Raw genomic sequence first — 22,611 nt, 5'->3', positions numbered from 1 at the left:
CGCTGAGGCTGTCTGAGACTGGCATCCCTAGCCTTCCTCCCGTTGTCGTTTCAGAGCTCCACCTGTGCTACCCAGTCCAGACCTTCCAGCCCAAGCTGGAGCCTGTGGGTGAGTGTCCAGAGGTCCAAAGGGGCTACGGGAAGCTACACAGCAGCTCTGGACCATGGGTTTGGATCTCCCTCGGGGCTCACTCTGTAGGGGTTCCCACAAGCTGCTCCTCCTTTCTGTGCAACCTCATCTGTGGTGGGAATATAATGTGGGTGGAAACTCTGTAACATGCCCTGTTCGGCGTTGGATGGAGTGCGGGCATGAAGTTTCAAAAATCCACCTTATCCTCCATTCTTGCCTCTATTGTGCCCTCAGGAGAGGCCTTCCCTTCCTCTCTTCTTCTCTCTGTCGCCCCTTCCCAGCCTCTCTATTATTTTCCCCTCCCCATTCCTCCTTTCCTCCCCTCACCCCCTCCCTCCTGCTGGCAGCTGAGGGCATAGGGGTCGGGGTGGGGGTGGGTGTAGGCTGACAGGGCTAGAATCCTGATTCTGCCCCTTATGAGCTACATAATCTGGGTGAGTTACTTAATTCCTCTGTGTCTCAGTTTCTTCATCTGTAAAATGGGGACAGTGGGGTCTAATTCAGAGGGCGGGCGTGTGGATCCATCGCGATGGGCCTGTTAAGTGCTGTGCGGGGCACCTGCACGTAGTCAGAGCTCAGCACATAGTGGCTGCTGTTTGCTGATGCCCCCCCGTGTCTAGGACCTTTTTCCTCAGCAGGAATCCCAGGCCTTCCTGAGTTCTACATTTTTCTGAACTCCTCTCTCTGATCCTTGGCCAGCCTCCAAACCACCTCTTCCAGGCAGCCTTCCATGCTCCACCCATCCAGGCAGCAGACTCAGCTCTCACCTCGGGGGAGGGGACCCCAGCCATCTTGTGCCAAGTGTCTCCTCTCCTCTGGGCAGCCTCTTTCAAGGCAGGGCAACGTCCTCCTCAGCATGTCACAAGCATTGATTGAGCACCTACTGTGTACAGGCCCTGACCACAGGGGAAGGAGTGGACACAAATGGTCTGAACTTCCCTTTCTGGTTTCAAGGCAGGCTCCCACAAAGGGACTCACTGACTGAGCAGCCCCAGGGGAGGCAGGGGATGCTCTTCATTCCATAAAGAAGAGACAAGACCCGGGGCCACACCACCTGTAGGGGCCACACCAGACTCAGGCGCTGGTCCTGGAGACGGCCGGTCTTGTTTATAGAGGGCTCAGTCCTGCCCCCCCTTGCTTCCTCCCCACCAGGTTGTCTACCACCCAGTGCCCACCCTGGAGCCCAGCGGTCAACTCAGACCGTGCCCCCCAGGTCCCCAGGCCCCGTGGAGAGCCTTGCTGTAGCACGGTTTCTGACTTGGGCCCCTGAACACAGTCTGGTGAGGCATGTTTTGGATTTGATGAGTTTCACAAGCAGGTGCTTGCGTTCCCTTCGCAAGGGGGGTTTTTGTGTTTTGACAATTTCAAGCCTTTTTCCGTGAGCTGTCAGGCTCAGTGTCTCACTGAAACCCGCGTTTGCTTTCTTGACATTTTTCTAGTATTAGAGTTTCCATTGCTGTAAGTTTATTTTTTTTCTTCAAACCTCCGTGATAGCAGTTTTGTCACACACACACACACACACACACACACACCCCTAAAAAAAAGACAAAGAGAGAGCAAGAAAGACAGAAAGCACCTTCCCTTAAGAAACCAGACCTACCAGGAACCAAACCTGGGGTTCAGCGGTGGCCACTCTGTTTGGGGCCGTTTCTGGCCCGCTGGCTTCCGGTGGGTCCCTGGGGGTCTGGTTCCCAGGCCCGAGAGGGAAGGAGGTGCCGCAGGCGGCAGGATGCAGATGGACTGAGAGGGGTGGGTGCAGTGGGGGCTGGGGGGGCGCAGGAGCCTTTATTCACTCCTCTGCTCCTTCATGTCTCCGTGGGGCACTTCCTATTGGCCCTGTGCTGGGTACGGAAACTGCCCTCCCCAGCTTTCAGACCAGCATCAGTTGCTCAGATGACTAAAGGCGAGCGGGATGGAAATGGTTGCCCCAGCCCTCCCGGTCCCGGAGCTCCAGGGCTGGGGGAGCCCCTGGTGCGGTAAGCAGCGCATCATCGATCTGGGCAGATGCCCCTTTGATGCTCACCCCCATCTCTGAATGGATTTGACTTGGTGGCAGGCACACACGTGTTCTCATTTTACTCCTCCTTGTGAGGCGCCCACTGTTATCCCCATTTCACAGATGAGAAAGCGGAGGCACAGGCAGATGAAGGAACTTGTTTAAGGCCACTTGATTAATGAGCAGTACGACCAACCAGGATTTTGTTGTTGGTGGTGGTGAGATTTTTGCATAAAGGGTCTCACCCTTGGCACTGTTGACATCTGCATGGGATCATTCTTTGCCAAGCGAGTTGTCCTGTGCATTACAGGATGTCAGGCAGTTCCCTGGTCTCTAGACACCCCGGATACTAGTAGCTCCTCCCATCTGTGACAGCCAAAAATGTCTCCAGGTATGGCCAAATTTCCCCTGGAGGGGAATGTCACTCCTGGTTGAGAAACACTGATTGAAATTCTTTTAACCCTTTTTAAAGGACACTATACTCATCACTTTATCTGTTACTTCAGGCAGGTTTAAGTTGGAAAAATTTTTTGTTTGTTTTGAAACAATTTCAAACGTACAGAAAAGTCTCAAGGACGGTGCAGAGAACTTATTTTTTTTGAAGCATTTGAGAGTAAGTTACTGACCTAATGCCGTATCATCCCTGAGTACCTGAGTATTTCACACGCCTGTAGTAAAACCATCAACATCAGAGAATTCACTTTGATGCATCACCACCAACTAATTTTCAGACCCCAGTCAAGTTTCTTCATTGATCCAGATAATGTCGTATAGAGCAAAAGAATGCAGTTCAGAGTCTCGTACTGCATTTGGCGGTCGTGTCTCGTGTCCCCTCCAGTCTGGATTTCCCTCCCGGTCATGACCGTGCCACTTTGGAAGATTCCACCAGTGATTCTGTGGCTGGCCCTCACCTTGGGTTTGCCTGACGTTTCCTCACGCTTGGATTCAGGTGGTGCGTCTTTGGTGGGAGGATCCCAGGAGTGAAACATCCACCCCACCAGGTTTCCCCTTGTCCCTTCCCCGCCATGTTCACCATGAGCCCTTGATTAGGGTGGTGTCTGCCAGGCTTCTCCACCATGAAATCCTCTTTCCTCCGTGGTCATTGCTAAGTACTCTGAGGTTCTGTGAATAACTGGTGCCTCATCAACTTTGCTCCATTTCTGTATGTATATCTCTCTGGACTCATAGATTCCTCTCTTACTGTACTGCCATCATTACTTAATTTGATGCTCAAATTTTCCCAGTTTAGGCCAGTGGGGGCCCCTTCAAGCTGGCTGTTGTGTCCTTTTGTCCCCATCCTCTGTGTTTGGAACACTTGTTTTTTCTTTTTTCTTTTCTTTCTTTCTCTTTCTTTCTTTCCTTCCTCCCTCCCTCCCTCTCTCCCTTTTTCCTTCCTTCCTTCCTTTCTTTCTCTTTCTTTCTTTCTTCGTCCTTCCTTCCTCTTTCTTTCTTCTTCCTTCCTTCCTCTTTCTTTCTTTCTTTCTTTCTTTCCCTTTCTTTCTTTCTTTCTTTCTTTCTTTCTTTCTTTCTTTCTTTCTTTCTTTCTTTCTTTCTTTCTTTCTTCTTCTTTCCTTCCTTCCTTCCTTCCCCCCCTCCCTCCCTCCTTTTTTCCTTCCTTCCTTTCTTTCTTCTTCTTTTTTCCTTTTTTGGCCAAGATGGGAGAGTTTTGGGATCTTAGTTCCACAACCAGGGATTGAACCCTGGCCCTCAGCACTGAGAGTGCCGAGTCCTAACCACTGGACCGCCAGGGAATTCACTGGAGCACTGCTTTATTCTACGATATTCCCAGCTTAGCTTGTAATTCCCTGCCCTGTCCTGGATTTGAATCTATGGGTGCTTGTTGCCAAACGCCTTCCTTGGGTCTGTTCTGCTTTCCACAGCAGCCGGGACCCCAGGCCAGAGAGGGGATGGGACTGAAAGGGGAGAGCAATGGGAATGGAAGGGATGGATAACTTGGGTGTCAGAACCCACGTGCTTGGCTTGAGCAGCCCTCAGAGAAGCCCTGGGAAACCAGGCACTTCTCCCCAAGGGAGGAGGGGCCCACCGATGCCCAGTGCGTGTGTCCCTGGACTTGTGTCCTGGGATGCTGGACATATTTTATGAGAAAATTGTTCTTATTCCAAAAAAGCAAGGATACCAATAAGTGAAGACAGTGGACTGAAGCGACATTTTAGGGGAAAAGCACTTATGAAATCTGACCTCTGTACTTGGCACGATTTGTTCTAGGTCTTTATCAAAGTACTCATGAGGGTTGTAACACGCCTGTAGGCTGATGTTGGTGCCTTCTGGATTCTGCCTTTTCACCTTGATGTTATTTTATGCTTGTTTCCGAGAGTCAGTATCGAATGCTGATTTTCTTTTCGGTGTGAGGGAGTTGCCAAGCCACTGGAGTAACCTGGGGCCCCTGTGTGCTAGGTGGCCTCCCAGTCACCTTCCCTTTTAAACGTTTTAATTAAAAAATTCTAAATGGACTTCATTTTTTAGAGAAGTTTTAGACTTACAGAAAATTTGAGAAGTTAGTACAGAGAGTTTCCGTATAGCCCACACCCAGTTTCCCCTATTATGAGCATCTTACATTAGTGCGGTAAGTTTGTCACAATAAACAAACCAATACTGATACATTACTATTGTATTAACTAAAGTCCATACTCTGTTTAGATCTACTTAGTTTTGCCTAATGTCCTTTCATTGCTCCAGGATCCCACCCAGTACACCACATTACATTTAGTCATCATGTCTTAGGCTCACCTGGCCTGTGACAGTTACTGGCTTTCCTTGTTTTTGCTGACCTTGGCAGTTTTGAGGAGTTAAGTTGCATCCTACAACTTGCTTGTCGGTTAAGTTGTAGGATGGCTCTCTGTTTAGAGTTTGTCTAGTGTTTTTCTCCTGATTAGATTGGAGTTGTGGGTTTGGCAGAGGAAGACCATACGGGTTCAGTGTTATTTTCATCACAACATATCAAGGGTTTATGCTCTCCACGTGATTAATCCCTGGGCACCTTCACTTTTGAGTCTCATTTAATCTTCATAAAAACTCTCCAAAGTTGGCATGATCTGTCCTCTTTTCCAAATGAGAGAACTAAAGGCTGGGAAAGGTGAAAGATGTTGTGCTGGGGTTTCACTGCTAGGAAGGCCTGCGATGACGGACTAAGCTGCTTTATTGTTTGGCACCTGTCTTGTTTTCCATTTTTTGGTTATTATAAACTGCACCGCTGTGTACAGGCTGGTCGCTTTCCTTCGGGTTATTTCCTGAGGGTGTGTCCCTGAAGAGGGATTACTGGGTCAAAGTGTGTGAAGTTTTCATTGCCCGAGGGCTCTTGAGAAAGAGGAAACCAGTTCACAGGGCATGAGCAGCTGTGTTCCTGTTTACCCACGTCCTCTCCAAGACTGCATTTTATCATTTTAATTTCTTTTGTCTTGTTACTTGGTCACACCCTTTTTTTCCTATTTTTGACTTGCTGCCAAATGACAGTTGGCTGTTTGCAAAAGTCAAAATCACTCTCAAAGGACGAAGATTTGGCTTCACTGACATCATTTAAAAGAATGTGCCTCAGGCCAGACAGTGTTTCTCAAAGCGCTGGCTTGGGCAACGGACAGTGGCCGCCTCGTGGGAGGGGGCCACGGCCTCTCAAGGTGACCGCTCTGCTGGCAACAGCAGTTACCAGATTTGTTAAATCAAGAGTCAAGAATTGTGTCATTTTACACATGTGCTTCTTTTGACCATTATTCTGATCCATTTCCCCTTTAGACACTTTACCTGCTGATGGTCATTTAAAAGGGACATGGAAGAGTGTCCCCCAGACTGACCTGGTGTCCACACAGCAGGTTCAAACTGCCCGTCTTGTATTATCGTGGTCAGTCGGCCTCCAGTGAGCGTTTCTGCTAGGATTCGGGGATGCTCATTCCCTAGAGGGGCTGAGGTCAGACGGTCTTCCAGAGGTGACTTAGCTGGCATGCTGGCCTCTTTTCACGAGGTTTCTCTGGTTAGGTGTGCACACCGAATAGCAACAAAAGCCAAGTCTCTGTAGGTGACCTCTTCGGGAGTTGTAAGAGGCCGTGTGCCCCCAGAGGACGGTCAGCTCCTGGGAGTTGACTCGCCCTGGCTTAGACAGGTGCCTGGTACCATCTCCAGCTTTCCCAGGTGGCCACTGGGCCGTGATTAAATGTCAACATATACTAGGCCATGATCCGGAGCCCAGTTTAATAGGAGAGGAAAGTTGGAGAGGAGGGTGGCGTTTGGGATGAGAAGATAAAGGTCGTGCCCTAAGGATCATTGCATACTGAGCCCACCAGAGGGTGGGATTGCACGGAGTGGGATGACCGGTGAGACTGGTCACGTGGGCTATTTCAGGCACATGTGATAGAAAACCGAACTCACGCTGGCCTGAACCAAAAGGGCTCCGGGGTCCGCTGGCTTTAGGCATGTCCGATGCAGGTCTAAGAAAAGGTCCTCAGAACCTGTCACCCGCTCTCTATCACCTAGGGGTCCTCTGTGTGAGTTTCACATGGTGCTCCGGGGGGTTCTGGCCTCTCCAGCCCCTGGAGGCCACCAGGTGGTAGCAGCAGCCACGGACCAACTTCTGACCCAGCAGAAGTGTCTTTGGCTCCAGCTGGGGTGCGCGCCCGTCCTGAACCACTCCTGTGCGTGTGTGGGAGTGGGTGGGCTGCGGAGGGGGTCCGGTGTGCTGAGGGGACCTGGTGGCTGGAAAAGAGGTGACTCCCCCGTTCTCTGGCTGCCGCTGGGAAGTGAGCCCCTGGGCCCTGGGCCTGAAACCTGTCCACTGCTCTCCAGGTCTGACCGAGGCACCAGCTGCCACCCTGGGGGCAGTGGAGGGGGCATTTGCCCACAGGTGGGGGGGGGGACAGGGCCAGGCAGCTGCCAGACCCGCCTTGGTGAAGTCACTGCTCTTTTGCTCTTGCAGATTCCAGGCCCGGGAGGAACCCGACAGTAAGTAGCCCCTCCCTTGCCTCCACCCCAGCTTTGTGCCCCTAACTCTGACTCCTTCCCTAGCAGATCTGCTGGTTCTGAGAGTGGCTGCGTGGATCCCAGCCCTCCCAGGGCCCAGGTGCAGGTTCCCCTGCAAGTTCAGGCCGGGTCTGCCCCACGCAGGGAGCGCTGAGCACAGTGGGGCTTGAGCCAGGCCCTGGCCGAGGATGCGGAGCCCCACCCCAGACAGCAGCCTTGGCTCCTGGCTCATCCTGCCGGGGACTTCCAGAAGGGCCTGCCAGACAGTGGATTTGGTTTTGGCCATGTGGGTGCCAGGTGTGGTCAGAGGGAAGGCTGTGTTCATTCCCCCCTTTCTCCATCACTCCTCCGTGAGTCTCGGCCTCAAAGCTGGGATGTCAAATCAGCAGCACAAACTTCTGAAACTTGAGCTTTCTCATATGGAGCACTTACGGTGAACTAGGCACCTGGCTTTGTGCTTTCTTGAAGTTATCCTGGGTAGTCCTTACAAAACACAGAGGTTGGTACTGTTGTCCCACTGTGTAGAAGAGGAAACGGGTGCCCAGACAGGAAAGGTGGTTCCACGGTTGGAAAATAGATCAGCTAGGATTTGAGGCCTGGTTTGTGTGACTCCAAAGCTCGTGCCCTGAACCGTTACCCTGAGCTGCCTCCTAGCAAGAGCGTTTTCATCTGCCTTTTATGAAGTGCTCGCCGTGTGCAGGCGCTGGGCTGGGGGCTTTGTACACGTTACTGCTGATCCGGCAACCACCCAAGATGCGGTGCGTTCCCTCATCGGGCTTGTCCTGGCGCCCTGCTCTGTGCCCAGCCTCCCAGGGGCAGCGCGGGGACCAGTGCGGGGGAGATCAGGGGCACTGCCGTCCGCAGCTGATGGGGGGGAGCAGGACAAAGCACACCACATGGGCTGGGTCTCAGGTGTGTATGGTTCGCCCGCTTTTTTTTTTCCACTTATCAGTTCTTCTGTTACTTTCTTTTAACTCACACTTTCGTACACGAGAACGGTTTCCATCCTTTATTTTTAAACGTAATAGATGGAACCACAATACAAGTTCAAGTTCAAATCATGGGAGATCACATTCAGACATGCTTGGGTCAGACAGGTTGCTGTTATGAGGCCAAGAAATTTCATGAAAAGGTATTTAACGATTTGTAAGATAATCAAATATCTTCTGGCCACGTGGGCCAAAGCATTAATAGTAACATGTTCAAGAATACCGTCTTCTGGACTTCAAATTATTTTAAAAGAATATTCAGGGGACTTCCCTGGTGGCGCAGTGGTTAAGAATCCGCCTGCTAATGCAGGGGACACGGGTTCGAGCCTTGGTCTGGGAAGATCCCACATGCCGCGGAGCAACTAAGCCCGTGTGCCACAACTACTGAGCCTGCGCTCTAGAGCCTGCAAGCCACAACTACTGAAGCCCGCGTGCCTAGAGCCTGTGCTCTGCAACAACAGAAGCCACCACAGTGAGAAGCCCACGCACTTCAACGAAGAGTAGCCCCCGCTCGCCGCAACTAGAGAAAGCCTGCACGCAGCAACGAAGACCCAATGCAGCCAAAAATAAAATGAATAAAAAAAAAAAAAAAAGAATATTCAGGATTATGTAGCTATACTTTCTGCCTTACTCAAACTCATTCCCTTTTGAAGGCTGAAGGTAAATGGTATTTACATTAGAACATTTTACAAGAGCACTTCTCCTTGACACTTACAGAAAAGTGAAAAACGAAACCAACACTTTCCTGAGACATAACTGTTTTTAGAATACATTTGTGTGATCATAAAAGGCTGCTGTCCCAGGAGCAGGGGAGTTGGGGTGGGCCTGGAGCTGATACTTGTAGACTGGGGCTAACGTGCATGGATTCCAAAGCGAGATACTGGGTGGGGTTCAAGCACTGGCCGGACACTTACCAACTAACCCTGAGCAAGCTACTTGACTCCTCTGTGCCTCAGTTTCCTGATCTGTAAAATGGGGAGGGTGCTAATATTAGCCACCTTGTAGAGTGGTTGTTAAGGATTAACACATGTCAAGGGCCACGCGCGTGGTAAGCATTGTATGCAATGCTGACAGTATCGTTATTCAGTACAAGTTAAAAACAACGTGACTTCACAGGGTCCCACACTCAGGTATGTCAGGCTATCAAGGCTGAGAAGCCCAGGGTAGCGCGTGACGGCTTTAAAGCAGAGAGGGAGACTCACTGGGGTCTATGGAGATGAAGAAACAGGGGTTCCCCAGCTCAGAGACTGGGGGAGGTTGGGGCATCCTGCATCAGCACCATTTCCTCTGTGCCCACTGCAGCTGATCAGGAGGGTGTCAGTGGCGGAGCCGGGCACTGAGGAGCAGGGGTTAATGAGCCCCCCAGCTGTGGAGACCTGCCCCAACCTGGAGAGCCTGCAGCTGCTGGAGGCCAGCCCAGCCAGCAGCCCCTCCACCCCCATGGACCTTCCCGAGCCCCGAGGGACCACGGAGCACACCAACAACAGGATTGGTGAGTCGGCCTGTTTGGGGGGGTCCCGGGGTGCTCAGGGGCAGGGGAGATGGGCCCTGAGCCCCCAGCGGGGGCTAGAGACCCTGAGGACGGAAGGCCCAGCAAGGAAGAGGCAGGGGTTCCTCCACTGGCCCTCATGAGTAGGAGACGATTTTTGTGAAGGAGTTAAGCCATTCTCAGGGGTATCGAGCCGCTTGCTCCACCTCTTCATCCCAGTGTAAATTTCTGTAAAACAGGAATAGCAGGAGTTCTGACTTCACGGAGCCCAGCGTGAAAATTCGTGCAATGGTGCGCATGATGTTGTCCTGGGGGGTGGGGCTCCCCCTGCCTGGTGCCTGCTGTGATTAGAGGGAAAGTTACCGCCAGCCCCGCCCCCAACGAAGGGCCCCTGAGGGGGATGGAGGGAGACATCAGGGAAGTAAGAGCTGCCGCTTGGCTGACGCATTTGGGCAAGGCACGCTCGTCACCTCTTGTCACACAGCCTTCTGAGGATGGGGTCTTTCCCTCCTTTTTACAATTGGGGAAACAGCGGTTCAGGGGAGAGAAGTGATTTTCCCAGTCACACAGCTACCGAGTGGCAGCACGGCTGCAGGCTCCAAAACCCCCGGTCTGTCCGCATCAGTACCCTGTGGTGGAACCCGGAGACCAGCGCGCCCCGAACTGCAGCCACCCTCCAGCCAGGACGAGCCTTCCCTTCCCGCAGGCCTCCTTGCCTCTCTTCCCCTCCTCTCCACCCTGCTACAACCAGAGCGTTTCTACCAAAATGGATACCTGCCCATGTTACACCCCTGCTTGAAGCCCTCCAGGGGGTCCCTGGTACCTGCAGGGTAAATTCCAGGCTTCTTATTCCGGCATTTAAGCTGCATCCTCCCCACCAGGCTTGCCAACCTCCCCACCCCACAGGTCTGCTCCTCCCACTCAATGTCAGTTTCCTAATCTACGGAGCCCTCTCTCACTTCTGAGCTCTGGGGGCGCTGCTTTCTCACCTGAAACAGCCAACTCCACCTCCTTGAATCTAGTTAATTCTTGATGTCCTGAGGACCCTGTGTATTTGCCTCCTCCTCCAGGAAGCCCTCCCTGCCCTCTCCACTCTCCCGTCTAGGAGACACCCCTGTGCTGTGCGGCCCCAGAGCCCAGGCCTCCCCTCCTAGTGTCCTCAGCACCCAGCAGTGTGTGTTTGCAGCCTCCTTCCCCACCCCCACCCCCATCCACTTGGCTGTTAGCTCCCCGGGGGCAGGGCCTTAATTGGCTCCATCTCTGTCTTTGGAGGGTTAACCATCACTGAGATAATTCCAAAGAGGCATTTGTGATCGTCCTACACATTTGTGTGGCAGGGATTGGTGGATAGAACTCTTTAGGGCAGAACCCTTAGCACCAAACTGAAACTTTTGGAATTGTAGCTTTCAGCATGTTTTACTGGAAAAGAATGTATTTTGGGAAATACCGCTGCAGGCATCTCCTGCAAATTTCCTAAGAAGTCCTAATTTGAACATTTGAGTCAATGCTGAGTGCAGTGCCTGGAACCACAGGGCTGGGGCTCTGGGAGTGTTTGGGGGGGAGGGGGGAGGGAGGCACCAGGCTCCCAGGTGGGCTGGGGCGTGGGCAGCCTGGCCTGTAAGCCTGGCTGGTAAGCAGGTTGGAGATTCTCTTGGGACATTCAAGAGATGGTGAGCCCTTTGTTCTCCTGACACCTCCCTAGAGGAGTACCCCCTTGTCCAGTTCCCAAGGGGACCAAACTCTGGTTGCACTTTACCCCTCTACCCCTGGGCACCAGGCAGGGGGAGCCCCTTCCCCTCATCTTCATCCCCCTCCCCGTCCAGGACAACTTCCTTGGATTCTGGAGCCCTGGGTGGGGCAGGAAGTCCAAGCAACTTCTGGAAGACCCTCCTCTCCCAACTGGGGAGTGGGCAGCCCTGTGATGGGGGATAGAGCTAGAGGAGTCAGGACCCGAGGAATGTGAGGGGATGATAGCCCGGCCCCCAGCTTTGGCTGCTTCTCCCTGGACAAACTCACCCCTCTTCTTCCATACCCCTACTCCTCTATGTCTGTCTGTCTGTCTGTCTCATCTCCTCTAGCACTGTGTGGCCTCCTCTGTGTTCTCTCACCTCCTGGGGTCCCCTCTCCCTCACCAACACTGGCTCCCATCTTTTGCCAGCCCTTCTGTTCAGGTTCCCAGGGCAAAGGACCTGCAGGTCTTGATGGAGGGTATGTGACTTGAGGCCACGCTCTCTCTTTTGGGGTGTAGGGGGGGCTCCCAGCCCATAGCTTGTTTCCCGCTTGTAGCCTTCCCTCTAGTTCTCACTGCTATTTTGAACACTTCTCTCTATCCTGGAAGTATCAAAGACCAAAACAGAAGAACCGGCATTATGCAATGGGGTTGAGCGTGCGGGGGCCCCCAGAATCTTTGGGGGGGTTCCTGAATCAGAGGGGTGTAACTGGGTTCCTCAGAGAGGCAGGGATCCCGAGCTCCCTGCCCCACCCTAGCGCTCAAGTTCCCTCTTGAGCTTCCCCATTCAGACTCCAGAGAGTTCCAGGGCTGAGCCGTTGGGAGCTAGCACCCTGCCCTGAGCTCAAGGCCATCAGAAGCTGGGCTGCTGGTGTTTGGAGTTAGCTGACCTGGGTGAAGGCCAGGCTCCCCACGTCCCAGCTTCTTGGGCACCTTACTTAGCTCCCCTGAGACTCCAAAGCCCTAGTAGCAGGTGGTCAGCAGACCGCGGGGGATCATGCCTCTAACAGGCTGGGCTGGTTATTCATCCACGTGAGCCACACAAGCGGCCCTATGTGCTAGGCAGGTACATAGCAATAAGCGATAAACATCAAGATATACCGGCCCCTGCAAAGCTGTCCAGATCACAGGCTGTTGGTGATTATTAACAGGGTTGAGGTTTCTGTAGGGTGTGACCATCTGTCTGGGTTTGCCCAGACTGAAGAGGTTCCTGGGATGTGGAACTTTCAATACTAAAACCAGTAGGAGCATCTCAGGCAAACCAGGACACGTTGCTGTCCCCCTGCCACCACCACCCGCGCCCCACCCCCGCCCAGGTTTTTGCTTTAGGCACGTGGATATGAACTGAAAGGGCAGCTGGGCAGGGTGGAGTTTCTTTGGGGATTTCTACTAACTACCTGGTGACCTTGGGCAGGTCATTTAACATCTCTGGGCTCCAGATTCTTTATCTGTAAATGGGGATCACGATAGACTATCTACCTTGTGGAAGTGATGCGAGGATTCGGGAGCTAATGTGTGAAAAGCATCTGGAACAGCGTCCGGCACAGGCTAAACTCTGCGAGTGTTCACTGGTGCTATTGGTGTCAATGTCATTCCCCAACTTCTCCCCACGGCTTCCTTTCTCTCCTAACCGTGTTCTCTTCTCTTCTACCCCATCTTGGCAGAAGTGTCGAGAAAATCACAAGCGCTTCCTATACATGGGCCAGTCCTTAACCCCTCAGCACACAGTTCCTAGCTGTTTTATCTCCTTTGAGCCTCAGGCTACCTGTGAAGTCGGTAGGGGCCTACTGTGTATCAGAGAGGCTGTGCCGTCTGCCTGAGGCCACACAGCAGAAGTGGCAGAGCTGGGACCGGGACCCTCCTCTGCCTCCTTGCTTCCATCCAGCTGGAGCCCTTGCCTCATCTCCCCCACCCTTTTGCCTTGCAGAGAACATCTACATCATGAAGGCCGACACCGTGATTGTGGGGACCGTGAAGGCCAAGGTGCCTGAGGGCCAGGGCCCGGTGGGGCCGGCAGGGCCCGAGTTCGAGGAGGATCTGGAGGTGGACCATGCCCCCCACTACCCGGAGCAGGAGACGGAACCACTGACGGGCAGCTGTGGGGGCGTTATGTTCTCGGTGGAGGAGGAAGGGAAGGAGGACCCCTTGCCCACGACCGCCTCTGGGAAATGAGGCCTGGCCTGGGCTGGGACTGAGAGGGCAGCTGGGCGCCTCTGGGAGGCCACGGTGACCCTGGTGGCACCAACCTGGTGGCAGAGGCCCATCTGGCCTGAGGTGAAGTTCCAGCATCCAGCGGTAGACCCAGCCTATCAACGCAGGAGGCTCTGCTGGTCTGTACCTGCCTCCCCACCCAGCTGCCCCCCAACCCAGACCCTGGGGAGCCCAGGCCTGTGCGGCAGAGACAACCAAGGGGCTGGATCTGAACAGCTCTGTGTGTTGGGGCAACAGCCAGCCAGCAGGGCCTGGGCACCCTGCCTTCTGCGGCTGTCAGTCCTTCCCTGTTCTGTAGCCTCCGCGGTGGGCCCAGGGTCCAGGCCACGTCACTGTCTCCGCAGCAGGAGGCGTCTCGGGACCCAGATACCTGCAGATTCTTAGCAGCTGTGCTGCCCCTGCCCGGCCAGAGACCCTGCCCACCCAGCTGCTGCCTGGAGAAGGGCCTGCTCTGCTTCGCCCAGGGGGGCTTCCTCCCCGCATGGAGAAGGGGAACCGTGGGCCCTTCTCGGGTCCTTACCCGCTCTGTGGGCACCGTGTGCTCTGTCCTGGGCCACCAAAGATGCGTCTTCCCCAGATCTACCACGTGCACAGATCCTGGTGGTGCCAGGCCCTGCCTTTGGCTCTAGCCTCTCAGCACTCATGATGGGGGTGTGGGTGTCAGAAAACTACTTGGCTTCACCCAGACATTCTGCCGGAAAAAAAAGAGCGTTTCGTAGTTCAGTCTGGACTTCAGGATTCTTACGTTTCACACTGAGGAGTCAAGTGCCCTGACTTGGGGCTTCTTCCTGCTCTCCCCAGGGCTCTCAGACTCATGGCAACAAACAAGTGGTCTTGGAAAGGGAGTGTGGGCAGATGAGGCCCGGGGCACGGAGTCGCAGGCAGCCTGCAGATGCTGGAATTACCCGCTGGAAGCCAGCCCTGGGAAAGCTGCTGTTTACTCACCAGGCCGCTCACTCTCTGGAGGAAGTTGAGGCTGGCTCCGGCTTCACGAGGGTAGTTTCTGAAACCGCTCAGATGTTTTGGGGAAAGTTGGAGAGAGGCTGGATGCTGTGAGAGACCGTTTACACCAGACCCTGAAGTTTACACGGGCTGGACAATGGCCAGAACTCCCTGTGCCCGGACGGCGTGAGGGCTCTGCTCCCCCCTGCCACTCCCCCCGCCCCCGAAGGGCTCTACAGCTGTGACATGAGGATGCTGGCACACGGTTAATGGAACGACGGGCTCCCTCACCCCAGGGCCCTTCACAAAACTTCGGTCCTTTAAAATTTCATAAGTTCCCTTAAAAACCAATCATAAGGCTCAGGAAATTCTCCCTGAGATTTGATTACCTCGGAGCAGAAGGGTCCGAGCAATCTCTCTCCCCACAAGACAGGGGCTCCCCCTTTGCCTGTCTGCCCCAGACACCTAGGCTGCCAGCCTCTGGGGACAGGGAGCCCCCTACCTGCTGGGACAGCCCTTCCCACTGCTGGAGGTTCTTCCCTGTGGAGGGAGGCAGACCCTGTCCCTGTGGAACTCCCACTCCCTGATCGGTCCAAGGCCCAGCCTTTGAGGATACTCAGAATAAAGCACTCTCGCCCTAAGGCTCCCTTTAGTTATTGGCAGGAGGCATCCCTGGTCTCCCCACGGCCTTCTTCCCTCCAGGCTGGGCCCAGCAGCCCCACAGCTTGGGAAAAGGGAGTCACAAAGTAGCAGTGTGAATGCCCCAGCCCTGGGTAGCCCAGAGAGGACCGGGGGTGAACGTGAGCCGTGGGCTTGGAGCCTGAGCTGGGAGGCTCCAGCCTGCCTCCCTGGTGTCAATGAAAACTTAATCCGTCGAGCTAAGAAAGAATTGGAAATTTTTATTCGAGCCAAATTTGAGGCTTATTATCCGGGAAGAGCATCGCAGAAGGCTTTGAGAACGGTTCCACCCATTGGAAGTCAAGACACAGTTTATATAAGTTTTTTGAGACAGGGCTGTACATTAAATGACGTATTATTGACAGTTTATGTAATCCAGATCTAAGCGCCGGGCGCAGTGGGTCATGTGATCCTTTACAAGACCAAGAAGGAATGCTATCTTTTTAGGAGTCGTCTTGTTGATGCTGGGAGAATGTTGCTGTTTATGGCTGAGCAGGTATTCCTGCTGATGGGGGAGGTTTGGTCAATGCATAATGCAGACACACAATGCACAGTGCGGGGAGAGGGGAGGCCAAAGGGCAGAGAAGAATTTTTATGTTTAAATTTTTCTTGCCTTGCCATAAAAGATGGATTCTATTTCACAACTGGTCACAACTCGGGGGCAGTCTGGGGCCTGCTTTCCACCACAGGCAGCCAGCCTGAAGCCCCACTCTGACTATGTCTCCCCTGGCGGCTGGAAGAAGGAGACCTCGCCCATCCCACCCCCAGGACTCCAGTCCACACCCAGACCTCACAATCAGCCTGGCTATTGAACCAGCCACTGCCTGTCACATGGTCGATCCGAGAACCAGAGCGAATTTCCCTGCCCAGTGATGACGGACCCCTCCTTAACCTCTGGTCGTTCTGACGTCCGGGTGGGCAGACAGACAAGGCCCCTGCTGCCCAGGGTAGCAGTTCCCAGGCTCTAAGGAACCGGCACACCCCTTTTCCTGAACAGTTATAGTCAGGGAGTGACAGTAAGTAAGAAGCGTCCTGCAGAAACTATTGCATTCAAAGAAAATCTGTTGTTTCTCAAGACAGTCTTGTAGGTTGTAAGCTGCACTAGGTTCTTAGAATCTCTAAGGCCAGGGCCAATCCCTAAGACAGGACAAGGGCTTGAATCTGCACACCATCCCTCCAGCCATGAAAGCCTCAAGAAGGTGTCTCTGGCATCCTCTCTGTCCCACGGTCATTGGGACCTGATTTGTTGAGCTGACAGAAATGAAAATCTGTGCAGAGATGAGAGGCAGCTCTGTGGCCGCAGTTCCTTGTGTGCCTTCTCTCCTCCACCCCTTCCTTGACCCTCCCTGTCCTCTAACATGTAACAGTGGGGGAAGTGTGGGATGGGAGGTGCTGGGGCCAGGATGGGTCGGGGGAGGGATTCACAGGTAGGGCCGGAGAAGAACGCTTTAATGCGTCAGTACCCTTGACTGGAAGCCAAGGTGAGAATATCAAAAGCTTCAAGGGCAGCTCCTTGGGCCTTAGGGAGCAGCCGGCCGAGCCCACCCTGGGCTCCTGCACCCCACCCGTCCGGGACCGCATAACCAGATCAGTGAACAAGGTCATTCCTGAGTGGGATCGTGCTCTGTGCTACCAGAGGGTCCCACTCGGGACTGTGGCAGAGAGTCTGGAGGGCAGGGCCAACTCTAGCCAGGTGGTCAGGGAGGGCTTCTTGGAGGAGGTGCCCTTTGCACTCCGCATGAGCGACATGATGGGTGGGCGAGGTGGGGGCCCGCAAGCATCCCGAGAAAGCAGGAGGCAGGGGGACCGCAAATGCCAAGGCCTTGAGGTGGGGTGCTCCCGGTCCTGAGGTTGAGGAAGCACACCGCCTGGTAGAAGCATAGTGATCAGGGCAGAGAGGAAACAGAGGTGAGCGGGGCTGCCAGCTGGGCCAGATCCTGGAGGGCCTGGTGGGCCATTGTAAGGCACTTAGATTTTATCATAAATATTGTAAGAACATCAGTCTATGTTTATATCTATTTTCCTCCTATTAGAACAATAAACATCCTGGTATTATCTCAGCAATGGGCGGGAAAGGCAAACCAGGGGCCGCGAAGGTCGTTTTGACCTAATTCAGAGGGAAGCCGGGCTAAAGAGGCAGCAGTTGCTGGTAGCCAGGAAGCTGTTGGATGTGTTTTCTCAGAAAGGGCAGAGAGCTGAGACTACATTCCTGGTTGACATCGCAGCCCCGGGCCCTCAGCTGGTGTCACCACAAGGGTGAGGGGTCTGTCCAGGTCCCCCTTTCTCTGGGTGTCTTCCAGGAGAGTAAAAACCAAACCGAAAGATCCTGGAGGCTGGAGGCGTTTGTGTTTTGGTGTGGGGTGTGGGTCATCTTAGCATCGAGGCCCGCCCTTTCCTCCTTAGCCCACCAGCACCTGCCTCTGTCCCATTTCATTACCCCTGCTTCCGATGGAGGGGAAGGAATGGGCCCGAGTTCAACCTCCAGGCCAAAGCAGTTCCCAGCTACACGGCCTCAGGAGAAGCTCTCAAGCGCTTTTAACTTCAGTTTCCTAATCTGCAAAATGGACGTAATAATTATCTTCCAAGATGGCCGTGAGGTTCAGCAGTGAGACAGGTAAAGAGCTTGGCCTGGTGCTGGGTATAGTTCCTGTTCAGTAGATGGTATTCATTATATGTAGCATTTTATGAGCTTTAGAGATTGCCCAAGGCTTTCTACATCCTTTACATATTTGGGCTTCATAATAATAACTGAAAGGTAAATAAGCTGAGTATCAGTACCCCCTTTTATGAATTGAGGCTCAAAGAGGTTAAGCAACCAACCCACTGTCACACAGCCTGGAAGTGCCAGAGCTGGAATTCAACCCTTCAACTCTGGCTGCCTCTGTGGTTGGGGCTATGTCTACATCGCAGTTACCAACTGGCACTATGCCTTCTGGACGAGTTTCCTTTAGGAAGGGCAATTTTATTCCTCTTTTATGGGGAGGCAGGGACGGTTGCAAGAGGCTGGGTAAACCTTCCTGAGATCAAGTGGCTTTCTGATGCCTCTGACCAGGCAGAAAGGACACAGAGCTGACCTAGTCAGAGCCTTGTTTCTTGAAGCTGCTTTCCTTAACGGTGGTCTGATTCTGAGGTCAGGGTTGACACAAGGCTGGGAGGACAGGCAGGACAGAGAACGTGTGCTGGAGAACCTGCCTCCAGGAAGAGAGACACGGCAAGAGCAAGCCTCCCCATTTTACAGATGGGAAAACTGAGCCCCATAGAGGTACACAGTCTGCCTAAGGCCCAGCTTGGTGCTCTGTGGTGGAGATAGCTCTAGCCGTACGCTGGGACCTGATGCGGGGAATCACTCTTTAGTCCAAGGGAACAGTAAAGATTACTTGCCAATTTTTATTCTTCCTTTTCTTTCTTTCTTTCTTTCTTTCTTTTTTTTTAACTGTTGTTAAAATAAAAGTAACTGTGGTAAGAGACTTGGGTTCTTATTATAAGACAGCTTTGCAAGAGCCAAAGTGGTCCCCATAATCAGACAAGAATATTATAGGAATAGGGCTTTGCAGCTTCACGGGCATGTGGCCTGTGAAGGGCCCCAAGCTTAGAAGGACCCGTGCTTGGTTTAATGCTCTGCTGTTGCTGTCTGAAAAATCAATAATTTTTGAACAAGGGGCCCTGTGTTTTCATTTTTCTCTGGGTCCCCAAAATTCTGTAGCTGATCCTGCATAAGGGGCAGGGAAATCATCTGTTAGGAATTTACTCAGTGCCAAGACACTTTACATACATCACCACTTAACATCACAGGACCATAATTATAGATGAGCTTGCTGATCCCCATTTTTCAAAAGTGTTGACTGGCTAGTAACTGACCTTAACTGTCCTGGTTGTCTCCTGCTACGTCATGAACCACTTAAAAACTTAGTGGCTTAAAACACCAACGGGTGGTTATTTTGCTCACAAGTCTGCACTTTGGTCTGGGCTTGGCAGGGACAGCTTATCTCTGCTCACACAGTACTAGCTGGCACTGGAGAACGCACTTCTGAGATGGCCGCAAGCTGGGGTTGGCTGTGGGTTTCTCTCGTGGGCCTCTCCTGGAGTGGCTTGGACTTCCTTACATCATGGTTGCCGGGTTCCTAGAGCAAACAACCCCGTAACAAGTGGAAACTGCCAGGTTCATAAAATCGGAGCCCAGAAATGGGCACAGTATCACTTTTGCCACGTACTATCGGTCAAGCAGTCACAGAGCCCAGATTCAAGGGGAGGGGGTGTAGCCCCCACCCCTCAGTAGGAGTGTCAGGGAATATTGAGATCTTACTATGTGCCAGGCACTGTGCTTCACACTTCACATATTGCCTTATTTCTTCCTCCCAATAATTCGACTCTTATTGTTCCCAACGTTGCCTCAAGGAAGCTAAATAACCAAATCCAAGTTTGTCTCCGGAGTGTGAGCTCTGGACCAGGGGGCCGACCTGTGCGTTCAGGGATCCATGCAATCAGAGTGGGACAGGGCCAGAACCTGTCTGATTCGAGAACATTTAAGGCTTTTGAAATAATCAGCTCCAACGCCCTAGTTTCCCAGATGGGGAAACTGAGGCTGCGAGAGTTCTTGCTGGGCCTCCCCTGAGAAGGGGCACAGGGTCTGGCACCTTCCAGGGCAGGAAGGGGCCCCCCCGGGGCTGCCCGGTCAGGAAGTCACAGAGAGCTGTGGGCAGATTATGCAACAACAGGCTGTCACAGGGACACTGTTTTTCACTGAGATGACACTTCACTCAGGAAATACCCACAGCCTAGGCAGGTGTCGAGGGAGGGCTCCTTGCTTCAGGCGGAAGACCCCCTGTGAACGAACACTGGGGCACTCTCAAGGTGGACCAGGTCCCCTGGGCCAGGCGCATTTATCAAAAGTTCCCTGAGAGCCACCCTGCACCCCTGTGAGCTGGGCTCGGACAAAAGAGATTTAGGAGGCTTCATCCCTGCCATCCAGGAAGTCACACACTCGTTAGAGAAATGATAAAGAACTCAATTATTGATGCTATGGGACTATATCATTTAAACCTCACAATGCTCTAGGAAGTGGTGGCTATTATTATCCCTATGTTACAGGTGAGGAAACCGAGGCACGGAGTAGTTAAGTCACTTGCCCAAGGGCACACAGCTGCTAAGTGGTGTAACCGGGATTCAAACCCAGGCTATCTGGCTAGACTCTGAGTTTCCAACCATTTGGCCATGCTATTCCATTGTAGCTCAGGCTGGGGTCACCAATGTGCTGTGGCCCCAACCCTGAGTCCCAGGCCCTACAGAACACTGTTTGGGCAACTACAGGGCTCAGTAAATGTACAGGGCATGGAGTTTGTCGTCTGGCTTCTGTCCACCTTTCCTTTCCAAAGCCCAGCTCTGACCAGGCCATTCTCTCACAGAACCTTCGATAATTCCCCAGTGCCTACAGGCCAAAGTCTGCCAATCTGGCCCTCCCAGGCCTGTCCTGCTGCCTGCATAGCTTCTGTATCCGAAACCCCTCTGAAACCCAACTGTGTTCCTCCCAAGTCACCAAATATTGAGGGCACATCCCCACCGTGAAATCTCTGCTCAGTGACCCAACTCCCAAACCTCTATCTTCAACTTTGTCCTCCTTCTCCAGAAAGCCTTCCAGGACCATCCAGGACCAGGACCTCTGTGTCCTCTAAGTTCCCACAGCACTGACTATGAAGAGGGTTGGAGGCCTTGTTTCAGAAGCCGCACAAAAAAAAATATTTCTGTATGAGAAGATGAATTTATTTATGCATTCATTCACTCAGCCCCTCATTTAGTCACTCAAGCAACAGATCTGTGTAGGGCACCTACTGTGTGTCAGGAACTGTGCTGAGGAACACAGTGGGGCTGGGAAGGGAGGGGATACATGGTACCGCTCTCAAGGAGTCGAAGCCCAACTGGGGAGACTGGTCTGAAGTCAGGTGATGGCTGAGGGCATGGTCATTGCTGTGACGGAGGTAAGTGCGGGGCTCTAGTGCCCACTGCATGGCATCTAGCCCAGGTGGTGGGTCTCCACCTCCTCCTCTGTAAATTGGATCTAATAAGCCCCTATCCCAAAGAGAAGTTGCAAAGATTAAAGTCATTCATTAATTTGTTCAATAAATATTTATTGAGCTCAAACTGCTGCTGGGCGCTGGGGATACAGCCCTGCCCTCATCGAGAGGGACAATAAAAAGTGTATGAGACACCTTAGCCAGTGGTAACTGCTACAGAGACAAAAAGCTCAGTGGGGGCCCTAGGTGTGGGTCAGGTGCGCAGCCAGGGCTTGGGGGTTTCACACAAGTCAGACAAAATCCGGAAGTTTGGAGAAATTTGGGGCATGCAGGGGGAAGTGAGCCGTTGTGATTGGGGTGTCAGAAACGAGGGTTTCTGTGAGTCAGGGGTGGAGGCTGCCCCACCCCTGCATTCGGATCTCTAGGTCTCTGGGGGAGAAAGGGGTGAAGTGATGGAGCTGGTTTCAGAGGCAGAAATTATTCTGCAGGAGCTGGGAGGGAGAGCGGAAGGGCTGGGCTGGGTGGTTGGTGGGAAGTTGCAACAACCTTGGGAGAACTTGGGAACTGCTGTGGAATTGGGGCCCCACCGGGGTTTCCTTTGGGTGTCAAGGGGAAGAGGGAGGCTGAGCACTTCGGGAATTTCACAGGGAAAGCTTCCCCTGCACCAGGGGGAGACCCAGGACTCCAACGTGGGCAAGCAGAATGTATGGCCACCATTAAGTTCCGAGTCTACATTTACTGAGCACCTACTATGTGCCAGGTGCAGTGGACTCCCAAACTCTGATCATTACAGCATCCCTGCAGGGAACTTAGAATGGGACCTCCCCCCCTCCCCCCCTCCATTCTATAGGCGAGGAAATGGAGGCTCAGGGAGATGAAGTGATTTGTTCAAGGTCAAGGTCACATGGCAGTAAGTGGTCTGAGCTAGGACTTGAACCGAGGTCTAGAGGGTGGCAAAGCTGATTCCTTCTTGGTGCTTGAAATGCCACCATTCATTCCTAGGAACTAAATGTTCTGGGACCGTCATTTGGGCGCACGGCTGGAGCAGGCTCTCCATGAACTGTAGGTGAAGGGGCCATAGGACTCTGCCTAGAACACAGGAGGTGCTCAGTACTTACACGTGGAGTCTGCAGGGCAGGCAAGACTCGCCTGGGTCGGGGGGTGTGGGGCTCTGGTTCCCCGGGAGTGACGTCCTGTAGACAGACTTCACCTGGGAGATGAATTAGAGGGGGCCAAGTCACTGCCACCTACTTCAAGAAGCCCCCGGGCTCCTCAGCCAGGGTCCCTCTGTCCTCCTCCAAGTGCTTGGCCTCCACCCGCCAAGTTCCTGCAGCGGTTGTGTCCACACTGAGTCATCCCTGCCCAGCCCTGCCCGGCTCTGGCCGGTAGACATGTTCTTGTAAACATCCAAATGAGTGAAGACTGAGAAATTGTAGCGGGGGAAAAATTACTTATTTCTTCCTCCTTTTGAATTG

General features: G+C 53.2%; 1 protein-coding gene across 1 annotated transcript in view; it reads left to right on the top strand.

Moving 5' to 3' along the window:
* Positions 1–14,035, top strand: part of TNFRSF8 (TNF receptor superfamily member 8) — a 46,091-nt gene extending 32,056 nt beyond the window's left edge. Inside the window, exons 11-14 of the mRNA XM_082382065.1 lie at positions 55–108; positions 7,047–7,072; positions 9,382–9,571; positions 13,225–14,035. Coding sequence (XP_082238191.1) covers positions 55–108; positions 7,047–7,072; positions 9,382–9,571; positions 13,225–13,469 — 515 coding nt within the window. The 3' untranslated portion in view covers positions 13,470–14,035. The remainder of the gene's footprint in view (positions 1–54; positions 109–7,046; positions 7,073–9,381; positions 9,572–13,224) is intronic.
* The last annotated feature ends 8,576 nt before the right edge of the window (positions 14,036–22,611 follow it).

Source organism: Balaenoptera borealis (assembly GCF_965194805.1).
Source record: "Balaenoptera borealis genome assembly, chromosome: 1".
Taxonomy (NCBI): domain Eukaryota; kingdom Metazoa; phylum Chordata; class Mammalia; order Artiodactyla; family Balaenopteridae; genus Balaenoptera; species Balaenoptera borealis.
The sequence above is the reverse complement of the archived record's forward strand: the minus strand, read 5'-3'. Positions and strand labels throughout refer to the sequence as shown.